Source organism: Stegodyphus dumicola, chromosome 6, assembly GCF_044657685.1.
Source record: "Stegodyphus dumicola isolate Sdum_Otavi_A_Nest chromosome 6, ASM4465768v1".
NCBI classification, from domain to species: domain Eukaryota; kingdom Metazoa; phylum Arthropoda; class Arachnida; order Araneae; family Eresidae; genus Stegodyphus; species Stegodyphus dumicola.
The window spans coordinates 218,295,000-218,309,426 of record NC_140773.1 but is presented as its reverse complement, the minus strand read 5'-3'; the positions used below and the strand labels follow the sequence as shown (position 1 = coordinate 218,309,426).

At 32.1% G+C, this 14,427-nt stretch overlaps 1 protein-coding gene across 1 annotated transcript in view; it reads left to right on the top strand.

Moving 5' to 3' along the window:
• The first annotated feature begins 5,847 nt into the window (after nt 1–5,847).
• Nucleotides 5,848–14,427, top strand: part of LOC118184095 (retinoid-inducible serine carboxypeptidase-like) — a 54,036-nt gene continuing 45,456 nt past the window's right edge. Inside the window, exons 1-4 of the mRNA XM_085819525.1 lie at nt 5,848–6,038; nt 6,249–6,379; nt 7,338–7,427; nt 8,125–8,280. Of these exons, the coding sequence (XP_085675651.1) occupies nt 5,987–6,038; nt 6,249–6,379; nt 7,338–7,427; nt 8,125–8,280 (429 nt within the window). The 5' untranslated portion in view covers nt 5,848–5,986. The remainder of the gene's footprint in view (nt 6,039–6,248; nt 6,380–7,337; nt 7,428–8,124; nt 8,281–14,427) is intronic.

Genomic DNA, 14,427 nt, shown 5'->3' with positions numbered 1-14,427 from the left:
TGACATGGGAAGGTTACATATCTTCTGTACATTTAAAAAGTGAAATAATAATAAAAACAGAAAATCTGAAAGCTTACAAATTTTATATTACGCCCGAAAGAGTGTTTTTTTTTTTTTTTTTTTTCTTTCTAAGTTTGAGTGTTACATTTATTTAAATCTCATGTTCTTCGTATTTAAACCATAAATTTCAATTCAACAGCAATATCGCAAAATAATTAAAAAAGGGCATACCTTTAGAATTTCCAATACGCTGTCTCGCGCTTTTTTTTTTTTTTTTTTTTTTTTTTTTGTATAGTATTGCCATTGCTCGCTTTGAAACCATTGAGTTTGTTAATCAAAAATTCGTTAAAATTTTAGAAAATAGGAAATAGATAATAAAACAAATTCCAAATTTTGACCTGCAGATGCCCAAATTAGAATGGAGGACTGCGTTATTTGAAATTGGATGTCTCTAGGAACCGTTGTTTTATCATAATACGAGAAACATATTTACATTTATGCAGATTCTTCACAATTTAATTTCTTTAAATATATAATATTTGGCGATAATATTTGGTGGCAACAATTTGAAAAGTGAAACGTTCATTTAAAGTTTTCAACGCAAAAATGCCAAAACGAAATTAATAGCCCTTCTGGGCTAACGCCCTTTGGGCTAGAAATATCTTACGTTTTTCCGAATAGCAACAGACCTGATTGGAAAAGAGTAGAGGATGTAATTTAAAACATTTTACGTTCATGAAACTTTTCTCTATTCTTTTAACTCGTGGTTTCTTTTCTTACCAGCAGCACAGGCCAAAAACAAGTAGCAGTTAAATTTAATGTAATTATTATTGTGTGAAATAAAATAATAAGATATATGTGAGAAAAGCAATTAAATTAAATATGGTAGTACAACTGAGGCAGTTGGTAAATTATTTTTGGAAGGAAATTAACAAAGAAAAACAAAGACAAGGAATTATAACCTTGCAAGGGGGTCGTTTTGGATGGGGTCATAAAAGAGTCCTTTATAGTATAACAGTAATTTAATAACAGGTTTAAGTTACGCACGGACATCACATTTAATTTTAAAAACATTACAGAGTAAAATTCTGATACAACCTAAAAGGTTCATCATTGGATCTTTACTGAAGTCTTTCTCTGGCTACTCACCAGAGGGCTCCCTCGTTGCTACGGTTAGTGCAACATAGTTCATATTAACAGCAGAGTTTATATTAAAGGATTGGTTACAACTTGAAAAAAAATTTTTTTTTTCTTTAAATGTCCCCTTGCTTACATACATAAAATTATATAAAGTGTATGCCTAGATCCATCGACACAAAGAGGGAACAGAACTATATTTCCCGCTCTACTGGGCCGATTGACGAAATTCAACTTGCGTTTTTCATGTTTCGAAAGCACTACTTAGGATATAAATTAGATTTACATGTAGCCATTGTTCTAACATATGTATTTTGGAATAAAATCGGTCTTTTCCTGAAATGGAATACAAATTTTTTTCCATATTTCGATGCTTACACCTCAAATTATGCTTAAGTGCCCAGGTTCGTAAAAAATCCCACAATTAATTTTTAAGAAATTATGTCTCAAATTTTTAGGTCCTTAATGTTAATTGAATTTGGTATACATTTATTAATAACTTTTTTAAAATTAAACTTAACAAGAAAAAGCAAACGTGATATTTAATCGATTTTCGCATAAAAACATCCAGTGAACGAAAGAGTGGCTGCACAGATATCAAAGAACGGATATTGTCAACATAAAGAATACTAGAATATGCAGAAATCACTTAAATGAATCTGGTTATGAGGATACAAATAGATTGCTAGTATTACCGACGAAAAAAAAAAAAAAAAAAAAAAAAGGTGCTATCCCAACTGTTAATATATACTTGACTTGGTTATTTATCAGAATACCACACGGCAGCAAAAGCAATGGAAAAGAAAAATTGTTACGAAGTGCATTTGGTAGAATTCAGAATTTAAGTCCTTAAAATGCATATCTAAGACTTCAAACGGATAACGATAATAGTCATAAGGAACTAACTGAATGAGTATAATGTTCTCGAGCAATGTTTTATGTTCCAACTCAAAACAATGTGAATAATTTAATGATAAAATTATCAGCTCTTGAGAAAAACTTTATATTTATAGACTGAGAGAAAGGAGCAGTTAAAACATATTTTCCTGAAAAAAAATTAAAATAAACAGAAAGCTAATATTATAAAAATTAAATGAATAAAATTCTGCATAAACTATTATCAGTATGTATACTTTTAAAATATGTGAATAGATGAGTATACTTATGAAAGTACATAAATACAAGTTTAAAATATTTTCGTTATTTTATGAGTAATTGATGCTGCATAATACCTCTGAAGATCCATAATAATGCCTTTATAGTAGTCATAGCAAAAGCTTAGAAAAATTTCATTGAAACTCATTTCCAATGAACACAGAAATAAAAGAAGCAAAATCTTCGTTTCGATTTAATGTATCACGAAATTTATTATTAGCATTTATTAATTTTTAATCTGATAGATGTGGATTGGATTGGATTATTCAATTATGGCAAAGCACACGCATTCAATTATGCCTAAAGGGAGGGATGCCTTCGTGGAGGACTTTCTAAGGGAAACTGGCTCGTATACACGTTACACACGGGGAAAACAACGAAAACGTCCATGCAGTCAGCCCGTTCACGGGATTCGAACCTCGGACCGAATTACCAATGTTCAGCGTCTTTACCGCTCGGCCGCTGGTGGGACCTCATAGATGTGCAGGGCCTTTTTAGCATGTATTCTGGAAATGTACTTGCATACTTTTATTTAATATTTCTATAATGCAAATTATTTGGTGATTGTAGGTTCGTTGATTAAGAACAAATACATATATTAACAGTATACTTTATAGAACAAACTTTTTAAAATTATTTGATTAACGATAGAACAGCACTAAAATGGTAAGAATTACTTTTTTGAGGGGGGGAAAAAATTCTAGTGCTTATTTTTTATTCTGAACTCTTTTACTGTTGCCACTTGAGCAAAAGTCGTCGTGAAGTAGATAGATCATATAAATATCTGTAAATGACATAGGATGTTTTGGGCTGTGGCCTGTGAATGGCCTACATTATCTTACTGGAATATCGTACTCGGATTTCTTGTCAGGTATGGGAGTATACTGATAAAGAGAGGCTAGATTTTTCACATGTAACGTTGCATTTGCAAGCAATGATTAAAATTATGCAAAGCATTATGTAACACCGTCGAGATACTTGACAATGAGAAAGAAAACATCACTGAGCAAAAAAGAATTTAAAGGATAAAAAGCAGAGTCCAAGCACATCTGAAAACTCCTGGAATCAGAAGACAGATGTCTGTATGATAGGCGACAGGAAACAAAATGCAGTTGTCGCCAGGGTATATAATACCTCGTAATTGTAACATCTATCCACTATCTATTCATGTTCTGCACGAGACAGTTCACAATTTCTGAGCCACCATGCTCGATTTCTCTTGTAAGACCGACTGCAGCTATAGAATCACTGATAGAGACTAACAAAGGGCTGCCAGAATTCTTCAGACAATGTCGCACGCACACATTTGGAGAACCTACAGAGTTCATAATACATAGGCTAAGCCATATAACAATATTTTCATTCTCCAAGTCAGCAACAGCTGCTGTATCATGAGGTATAGCACTGTTATTGGCGAAGAATCCTGAAAAATGTGTACGAGGGAAGGAGAACCTTGGCACAACAACAGTCAATAGTGAATGAGTTTCCTTCAGATATATGGAGCTTTATATACCAGCCATTAACTTCTTCAAAGAAGAATTCCATGTTATCATCACCTTCAAGTCGGTCCCTTTTGATTATGTTAGAGGAATGACTGCTAATCCCAGCCCTTTTTCAAGTATTTAGATGTCCAGAATTACTGACTAAAACTATTATTCTATCCATGAAACTGGAAGGTTTGACTACTTGATCCCTGGAGGTCTTGATAGCGACTGTTGCTATCATCCGTGAAACTCAAGTCCATTACTGAGCTTCTCAGATCCAAAGTTTCCGGTACTATAGGAAACACTACCTCTGACGAGATGGCCTCGATGGTTGACAAGCGAGAAAATCATCATCTGATTGTTTGGTAGCCATAGTAAAACGTGAGACTGAATGTTCAGTAACGCGTTGCATCAATTTTGGGATTTCACCTACTCTATGCTATACATCTCTCATCGTCTGTAGGACAAGATACGTGTTTTCCATATCCCGCCATGGTTGCTTGTGAAAGACCACTACTAGGGTTGGATTCATCATTGAGCAAAATAAGCACGTGCTTAGGACATCAAGGAAAGGAAGCCTGCAAAATTTGCTCAGAGTCTCAAGGGAAGGACTAGGCTATACAAAGGCGCCACAAAAATATTTCTCATTGTCGCTTTTACCATGTAAACCATAATGCAGGTAAACCAAGAGAGAAGGAACGATGAAAATATTCGTTATACTGTAAACATATGAGGAGGCACCAAATTTCTTAAGTGCTTAGTACGTATAAAAGTCTTAATTAGGCACTGACCACTACCTTCGGATAGCTGTTCTCATTGTTCGAAATGTAGTTCAAACTCCTAATGACATGATGCTACGTGCAATCCTGAAACACTTGGCCACTCTAGTGGCACCTGGACTTCTTTCAGTTTTCCAATGATTCGGTCTCACGCACAGTCGTCGAAATGTTGTCAATAGAAGTGTCCCATAGCGATTTCTAGTCGATACTATTCAGGGTGAAAACACTTAGCAGTAGTTTCTGTTGAAATATTGATCATACAGCCAGGGCCTGACTTAGCCTAACTGGGGCACGGGACAAAAACGTTTTTGGCCCCCCCTTTTCTTCACTACTTCAGTAATGAACAAGCGAACTTTTTGAAGATATTTAAATTTTTATAATTATAAACTTTCTATTCGATTTGGGGGCCCTTCTGTGACGTGGGAGCCCGGGCCAATGTCCCGTATGCCCCTACCTTAGTCAGGCTCTGCATACCAACGACTTCCTATAACTTCATATGAGTATTACATCTCGTTGCTGCATACAGCATTCTCATGGTTTATACCTTTTCCTACACCCCCATAGTAAATCAGACCTTAGGCGATCTAATTCATCTTTTTTTCCTTCTTCCTGTTTGTGTTAATTTACATTATTTTCTCCATTTTATTCTTAATTTTTGATCAGCTGTCGTGAATGACTTTAATTATCTGGAAAATTAGTTAAGGCCTGCAGATCCTATTAGATAAGTTAGTAAGAGATCACTAGGTGTTAAAAACTCCCAGATACAAAGGTTTAAATAACTACATTTGTTTTGTCTAAACTTTGAATATAGAAGGAACAAGTTGGGCTGAAAACAAACCATAATTTTTCCGATGGAAATTCACCTATAACAATCAATTAAATTGAAACAAACTACATATTCAACAAAATAAGCTATAAGCCGGTCAATATTTTAACGATGCGTAAACTTAAAGCACCCGGCTAGCGAAAAACTCCAAAGCCAGAATATCAGTTTTAAATAGGGCTAATTTTAATGGGTTTCATTTTGATCGAATTTTGGTAAATTTGAATTTATTCCTCATTCGAGCAGTTTAGACTGATACAAATATTTTTAAAATCATGCATAAAGATTTTATGATAATTTTAATTTTCACATAAAGTATCAAAAGCATTTAATTTTCTTCTAAAGCACGAAACTCAAAATAGTATTAACAATTTATGAAAAATTATGTTTGAAGCAGTTTATTTGCAACTTGACTCGAAAGTGGTTCTTTAATGTTTTTGTTTTGCTCTTGCAAAGTAGTCCCCCCCCAATGAAAGGAACCAATGAACCAACCTACTGAGTAATGAGTTCGGTGCAAATGGTCATGTGTTATTTCTTATCATCGTATAAAGTTTCAGAATCAGATTTGAAAGTGCCTTTTTCTGCTGACTTGTGAATCTTTGGCTATCATGGCTCTTTTATTAGTATTTTTAACTTTGAGTTTTGCTTGTTTAACTTTAGGTAATGTCTTGTTTACTTTTGCAAAAATATTTTAATAAAAATAATTACTATTATTTCCGGTTGCATTTATATTCTTATGTTAATGACTAATAACCAGTTTCATCTTCCTCAGCAAGAACTGAATAATAATTTATTAACTTTTAATCAAATTAATTGTGTATTGCTTAGGTTAATTTTAATAAATTTAATCAGCTCTTTTAAATATTTCAGCCGGTCCCGTTGAAAAAAAGGAAGCATGGGGTTATGTGAATGTCAGAAAAGATGCTTATATGTTCTGGTGGCTTTATTATACTGATATTTCCGAAGATTACAGAAGTTATCCGTTAGTAATATGGCTTCAGGTAATTAATTACATTGATATCTGTAAGCCATGAATATTAGCAGTAAGATTTGACTAATTTCTGAGAATTGAAATATTTATTGCAAAATATACTGGTTTTTATCTATAGTTAAATTTTGTGAGAAGGTTCTTGAAAAAGACGGCAAATAATATATGCTCTTAATTTATCTAAATATGCTAGTGGTGTGAAATTTTTTTCATGGTTTAGCTTATTAGATTATTTCCTAAATCCATTGTATGATGATTTGCAGAAGGTGGTATATTAAAATACACTCATAAGGTGCTATTTATTTCAAATTTGTGTTGTATTTCCAACTTTTATGTATTTAAAACAGTATATCTATGACTTCATTGTGCTTTTGAATAAAATTTCTTAGAACATAAAAATAATAGTAATTCAAAGCATTTTAAGCTGTGAAGCAATTTACTGGTATTTGAAATCAAGACTTTTTTTTCATGTAGGACAGTGACAAATTTGTGCATTAATTTTTCATTGAAATTTCAATAACAGTGTCATTTTATGACCTCATCTTAATCAATAGTAATGAAAATAATATTTTAAATCTTTTGTAAGTTGTAAATAGACTACAGTGATTATAATATATTCATTAATTTTGTATTAATGTACAGCAAACATCAGTTTAACATCCATTTGTAATTTCTGCCATTTCATATCATACTTGCCATTTCTCATTGTAAATAAAGAAAAGCAGAAGAATTTTTCAATATTGTACATACACAAAGTAACTCCAAAGGAAAAATATGTACAGATTAGTTGTAATCACTAATATAGTCAAATATAATGCATTCTACTTTTTCCTACATTAACTAAGAAAAGTTTGTTCCATGGAAAAGAAATTTATGAAAAGGCCATTTAAAGGAGGTTTGTAATTGAAATGGTCAAGTAAAAGATAAGTATAATATATTTTCTTCTCTCTATATTATTTTTTGTATTCCAGGGTGGACCTGGCTCTTCTTCAACTGGATATGGCAATTTTATGGAAATTGGACCTTTAGATGTTCATTTGAATCCAAGAAACAGTACATGGGTGAGTTTTTCTAATATGCATTTTTCTTTCTAACAATACTTGCCAAATTTCTGGCCTCTCATTATATTTATGTTCAGAAAATTGCTTAAGATAAGCTTGTAAATTCAAAATGTTCAAATGTAATTGGTACATTTTAAAGCAATATCATCTACATGCTATTCTGTTATCACAGTGAGAAATTGAAATTTGTCGAATGTCAAAATTAAAATTCTTACTCTTTATGTATTCCAGAACTCATCTGTGCCATAAACTGAAATTTGTACATTTTAAAACAATATCATCTACATGCTATTCTGTTAGCACAGTGAGAACTTGAAATCTGTTGAATGTCAAAATTATAACTCTTACTCTTTATGTATTCCAGAACTCATCTGTACCATAAACTGAAATTTGTGTTTTTTATAGTAAGCTTTTTGTGAGCAATAGAGAGTTCTTGCCATATTTATGCAAGATGAGCATGTCTCGCACTATAACTGAATAAATAAATTCCCTCTTCCCTCCAAAGCACTTTTTGTTCGAAAATATATTTATGCACGCTTCTACATTGTGTTGTTTTCTTATAAATATATTTTAATTTTGTATTCATTTGCAGTTTTTTCAGTAGTATATCATTTTTTTTTATTTAGTTTGTATTATAAATTTAGTCCCCCCTCAAATTATATACTGTATTTAACTGTTTATTGTAATATGTTTACAGCTGAACAAAGCTAATCTTTTGTTCCTGGACAATCCAGTTGGATCAGGTTTTAGCTATGTGACTAATAAATCTGCTTTAGCAACAAATAATAAACAAATTGCTCAAGATTTAGTGACTGCTTTGACAGCAATACTCACTACAGTGCCTGAATTTGTGGTATGTTTATTTTAAAATATAGATTATTAACTGTAGACTTTTATATATTTAGATGCAATCAAATATATGTATATTTAAATAGGACCCTCAGAGTAAAACATATAAGTAGTTGAAAGGAAAACACTTGAATGACTTTAAAAATTTGAAAAAGAAAATGTTCATTTATTGAACTGTGTGTAAAAAAATACACTGAATTATCTGATAACAGCTCGTGTAAATAAAAATATATAATTGATATTATTGTTATCTGTTTCAAAATAGGTGCTTACTCTGTGTTATCAAATAATTCTTTCTTGAAATGTAAAAGAGCTCAAATGTATTCAGATAATAATCTTCCCTGTGGTCAGTAGATTTATTTATATTTTTTAGTACACACACATAAAAAAAATAAAAATAAAATTGTGTTTATTTTTGAAAATGATAAATTTATTGGTAAAAGTTTACAATTGGGTGCCCCTTGTTTTTTGGCGGTTCTTTTTTGACACCAAGATCGGCGCCAGGAAGGCACAATTTCAAGATGGCCACGACACAAAACCAAAATAAGAAGTCGAAGAATTGCACAAACTTTGTGTCCATGTACACATCGATCTGTTTTTACTTAAAAGAATGTCCTAGAATTGCACAAACTAGGCATTGCACACTGCCTTAAATTTGTCCGTGTATACATCAAACTATTTTCATTTAAATAAAATCAGGAAGCTAAAACAAAGTTAAAACTATCATGGTAACCAGAAGTGAGGTTTTATCACCAAAATTTAAAAAAGAATTGTCACTAATCAAAGGGGCACCCAATTTTACACTAGAGTCAATTTATTTTTTAATTATTATCAGGTCTATATTTGAAACTATTGTTAAGTCCTACTTCTGCTGTTGGATGGTCGTATTCACTAAGAAATTCTGTAATTTGGTTCGCTTAGGTCCTTTTGATGGGGTTAGGGGAAGATGGGTAGAAAATTGGTCAGGTATTTTACCATTAAATTTATTAATTATGTTTTTTATAACAATAAAACAAATTTATTTCTTACAAATATAAAAACATAATAAATGAATATACATATAAAAATTAAATTCCAAGTCAGTATGTTTACATTTCAGATCATACATTTCAGATCATTGTCTCTTCTGTATATTTCCAAATTTCTGCCTTTTTATCAAGAAGGTATCTATTGTAATTTGCGTTTTCCTTTTGCGCTCTGTAAGAAGTTGTTGGTAAGTGGATAAGTCCATAACACTCCGTCTTGCCTTTGAACTCCTGTCAAAATTTGGGTCATTTTTAATCAATTGGTCCATAATTTCTGTTATAGTGGTCAAACTGGTTTTTAGAAACACTGTTAAGTTCTTTTTGCTCTTCTTCATAATCACTACTTTCAATATTTTTGTGTTCTTCTTGGTTTTCTATTTCATTGAGCTCATCATTAAAAAGACTTGCTGCTATTTCTTGCACTATTTCTTTGACATCTTCCACATTTACCTCATCTAAACCGGTTTGTTTCACTAATTCCACTATTTCATTCATATGGACAGAATGTCCAGTGTCACCGCCCTTTTTTAGATCTGGCCAAATGTTCTTCCACACCTCGTTCAAACATATTTCTGTTATTTCATTCCAAGGAAGGATTATGTTTTTTACAACATTCATGATATTGTAGATGTTATTTCCAAAGCTCTCTTATTGTTTCTTATCTCCATCTGTTTTTTCAAACATGTATCTAAATGATCACCACAGGAAATAAGCCTTAAAATTTGATATAATGCATTCATTCATTGGTTGGATTAAAGCAGTTGTGTTAGACGACAAGAAAACCACTTGGGCTGGAATGCATGTTATTAACCCGTAACTGGGGAGGTGCGGTCTCAGATACCACTACGGGTGTTGTTCCTATCACCAATATTCTATATTCCGTCTGGTTGAGTGAATGCTCCTGCTACCTTCTTTCGTGACCTTGATAATTCTCACCCATTAACTAACATTTTCTGCACCTGCTTCATTGTGAAATTCTAGTCCTTTGTCTCAGAGCATTATGTCAGAATGCACCTCCCTCTCAGTGTTACGATTTCTGTTCCAGGTGGAAACATGGCTCTGAGACTCAGTCTGAAAAATATCATATATCCTTCCGATTCGTGTTTTGCAGAAGAGATGCAAAGAATTCTTGATGAAGTAGGAAGTGAATTTAGCGACGAAGATGAATGCCAAGAAGATTTTGCAAATGAAAATTCGCATTCCACAATATCAGACCTTTCTGAATCTAACAATGAATCACTGAACCAGAGACTGAAGCCATTTCATCTAAAAAATATTATGGGAGAAAACTCTTCAAGTGGTCATCTATTGAACCTCAATGAAATGCGAGAACTCCCGCGCATAATATAGTTCATCTTCCAGTATTAAGAATATATGAATGCGAATCCTAAAAGCGTTTGGGAACTCTTTTTCACAAACGAAATATTAGAGAAAAAGAACTGAAACCTTTATATTTATACTTAAGTTGTAAAACGCCAGTTTGTTTCGTACGTACACAAAAATTATGTCACAAATGTGCACAAGATATACTGAGTAAATTGATATTGATCAAGAACGCAATGATATTACTGAAAGTTAAGGTACTGTCATTTTTTTAATGTTCCATACAATATTTATATTTTTCATCTGAATGCATCTATCATATGGTAAATTAATGGAAAATAATTATTATTCATAAAAATAATAGTTATTCTGGTTTGTTTCGCATAATTTACATTTGCAAGTGTTTTTTCACGAAAAAAAGTTCATGTTGCAGCAAAAGAAGTTCTTTGTGTTGATTGATTTCTTTGTAAAATAATTTTTTTTCTGTTTGAAGATAAGTGTTTGTAGAATGTATGGGTAAAATAAAATTTTAATATTTTGATTAAAACTTTTTATTTAAATCATAACGAGTCGCGGTCTCTGTGACCACACGTCCCCAATTATGTCCCAATATTTGACCTTCCCTGTTGTGGGTTAAGTCAGATAAATTTGTAGGATGGCTTGGGGCATTATCAATTAAAAGTAGTGCTCTTGATTCAAGTTGTTTAATTTCACAATACTGTTTAACAGATGGGAAAAAATATTCAGTGAACCAATTCTGGAAAATTTTCATAGCTATTCATGATTTTTTATTAGACTCCCAAATTACAGGTAAAGTTGATTTGGATATTCTTTTGATCGCTCTTGGGTTTTTGGAATGGTAAACAAGTAGTGGTTTTAATTTGAAATCTCCACTTGCATTACCATCCAGTAGAAGTGTTAAGTGATCTTTTGCAGCTTTAAATCCTGGTTTACGTTTTTCATCACGGGATAGAAATGTTCGTTTTGGCATTCTTTTCCAAATAGGCCTGTTTCATCAACTTTAAAAACCAATTCTGGAGGATAGTTTTCTTGTTCAATTATTGTTTTTAATGTCGCTAGGAATTTAGCCGCCACTTTCATATCTCCACTTGCTGCTTCTCCTGTAATCTGTATGTTATGAAGATTATTTCGATGTTTAAATCTATTAAACCATCCTCGACTTGCAATGAAAGTTTCACTTGTGTCACTTGCCTCAACCTGAATGCAATTAAAAATTCTTCTGACTTTTCCCATTACAATAGATTGGCTTAATGGCATATTGCGTTCAATTTCGTCGTCAATCCATATAGAAAGTCATTTTTTCATTTCCTCTATTGTATTATTTCTAGAACGGGTAATTCTAGTTGCAGAGTTTGTCGTAGTTGCAGTTGCCGATGGCAGTATTTTTTCTTTGTTCTAAAGAATAGTCCTTATTGTTGAAATTCCCAAATTCAATGCAGTACTAATTTGAGATTGACGTTCACCAGTATCTAATTTTCTAATCACTTGCATTTTAGTTTCTAGTGAAATGCTTTTTCTTGTTGCTTTATTTTCATGTTTTTTATTATCACCCATGATAAAACCTAAAGATCACAATATTTGTCACTATATCAATCATTACATTATATAAATTTATACTCACAATAACGACAATAAATGTTTGAAACGATAAAAATATGTTCGTGTAACAGCGCAGGATAGAAGAAACCCAGATAAACTGGTTCGGATATCGGAAAGCCTAACGCTGCATGCAATTTTGTTGAATTCCACAATTCAAATAAAGGAGCATTAAACCGAAACAGCATTAAGCGGTGTCTTACTGTATATGAAATGAATTTTGTCTTTTCTCCCTTTTTCCTGTAGACATTATTTTTATAATTTAAAAGCACTGATGCTCTTAAACTATAACTATTAAAATTTCTTTTGTATTACAGAGGGTGGTTATACATTTTTAGAACAATTTTAAGACTGCTTAATTAAAATGAAAAGAGCATTTTTTTTTTTTTTTTTAAATGTTTGGATATTCTTCATCTTCATAAGCTCCACAGCCTGTCACAGGCCAAAGCTGTCTCTCCAAAATTCCTCCACATGATCCCATTCGGCACAATAGCATTCTATTGCTTAACTCCAATTAACCTTAAATCTTGCTTGACATCATCTATCCATCTAGTGGGTGGTCTTCCTTTTTTTCTTTCTTCCTTAATTCTCGAAAAGGTTATCTTTTTGGTTGGAAATGCATCATCACATAAACACATGGTCCAGCCATCTGATACGATGTGCCTTTATGATTCTCACAATATCAGTTTCACCATATTTCCAATATTTTCCATATAGTTCATGATTATAGAGAATCTTCTACATGACATTTTGTTGTACCGGTCGAAAGATCTTTCTTAAGATTTCTCTTTCAAAAGTTGATATCTGATTTTTTTTATGCTGATTAGTTTGGATTTAAGTTGTTTTTTTAAGGCCATAGTAACATCTATTGGCCATAAATATTCTATTCTTTATTTCAATTTTTATATCATTGTAATCAATGGGCCCAGATATTTAAATTATTTTACGGTTTCGAAGGTATAACTGTTTATCTTCAAGGGGGATAAACAAAAATTTTATTAGATGCAATCATAAATTTTGTTTTGTCTTCATTAATGATTAGGCCCATCTTTCTTGCTGCATTTTCAAGTGTGACAAAAGCCTCGACCACAGCTTATTTTGATTGCCCAATGATATGAATGTCATCAGCGAAAAGCCAGCAGTTGAATGGTTCTGTGGAAGATGGTTCCACTTGTCTTTATTCCAGAGTCTCTTATGGCCTTTTCTAAAGCTATATTAAACAGCAGGCAAGGCAGTGAATCTCCCTGTCTTAATCTTTTCTCAGTATAAAAAGGTTCTGAAAGATATGTTGAAATTTTTATTCTACATATCGCTTTTTAAGAAACATCCTTGTGAGGCTTATCAGTTTCTTCGGAAAATTCTAACATCGCTTCAAGTAGTTTCTCTCTGTTAATACTGTCATAGGCAGCTTTAAAGTCAACAAACAGGTGGTAGGTGTCAATGTTATATTTAGTTCTTTCCAAGATTTGTCTAATAGAATGCATTTGATTAGTTGTTGTTTTTTCCCTATGGAATCCACACTGGTAATTCCTAATAACATTAGTAGTATATGTAAGCAATCATTTATACAAAGTAATGGAGAAGCTTTTATGTGCTGAATTCAAAAACGTATGTTTGCATCCAATAATCTTTTAAAAGACTAAGTCTGCAAGATTTCCATGAACCCCTTAAAAAAATAATAATAATTAACAAATTAAATAAAATAATATAAAACACACTTTCAGATTTTTAACAATTCCAGGATGAGATCCCCCTTTTTAAATATGCTAATGTAGCTAGGTTGCTATAGCGCAGAGCATTTGGTTTTTCTTTGATTGCATGTGGAATCAAAGAAATGCTTTTGAAAACCAATTTATGAGGAGAGAAATGGACAGGGAACGAGAGAGGAAAGGCATTGCTGATACCACTCCATTTGCACATCTTCAGTGTACAGGAACTTTCTCTCTCACTTTTTTTTTTTTTTTTTTTTTTCAGTTATCTCGTCCAGATTCTCCTTTGTTTTGCTATATGTGGTTAGTTAAATCATTTTTCTAGTTTCATCTTTTTTTATATTGTTACTCTTTTTCAGTATGTATTTTCTTATGAACTAGTGTAATCAGTTAAGATGGCCCTTAGTAAAATCAGTATTTCGGAACTAAAGCAGTGATATATTTCAGCATTGTCTTTGGAAGTTAAAATTGAGATGA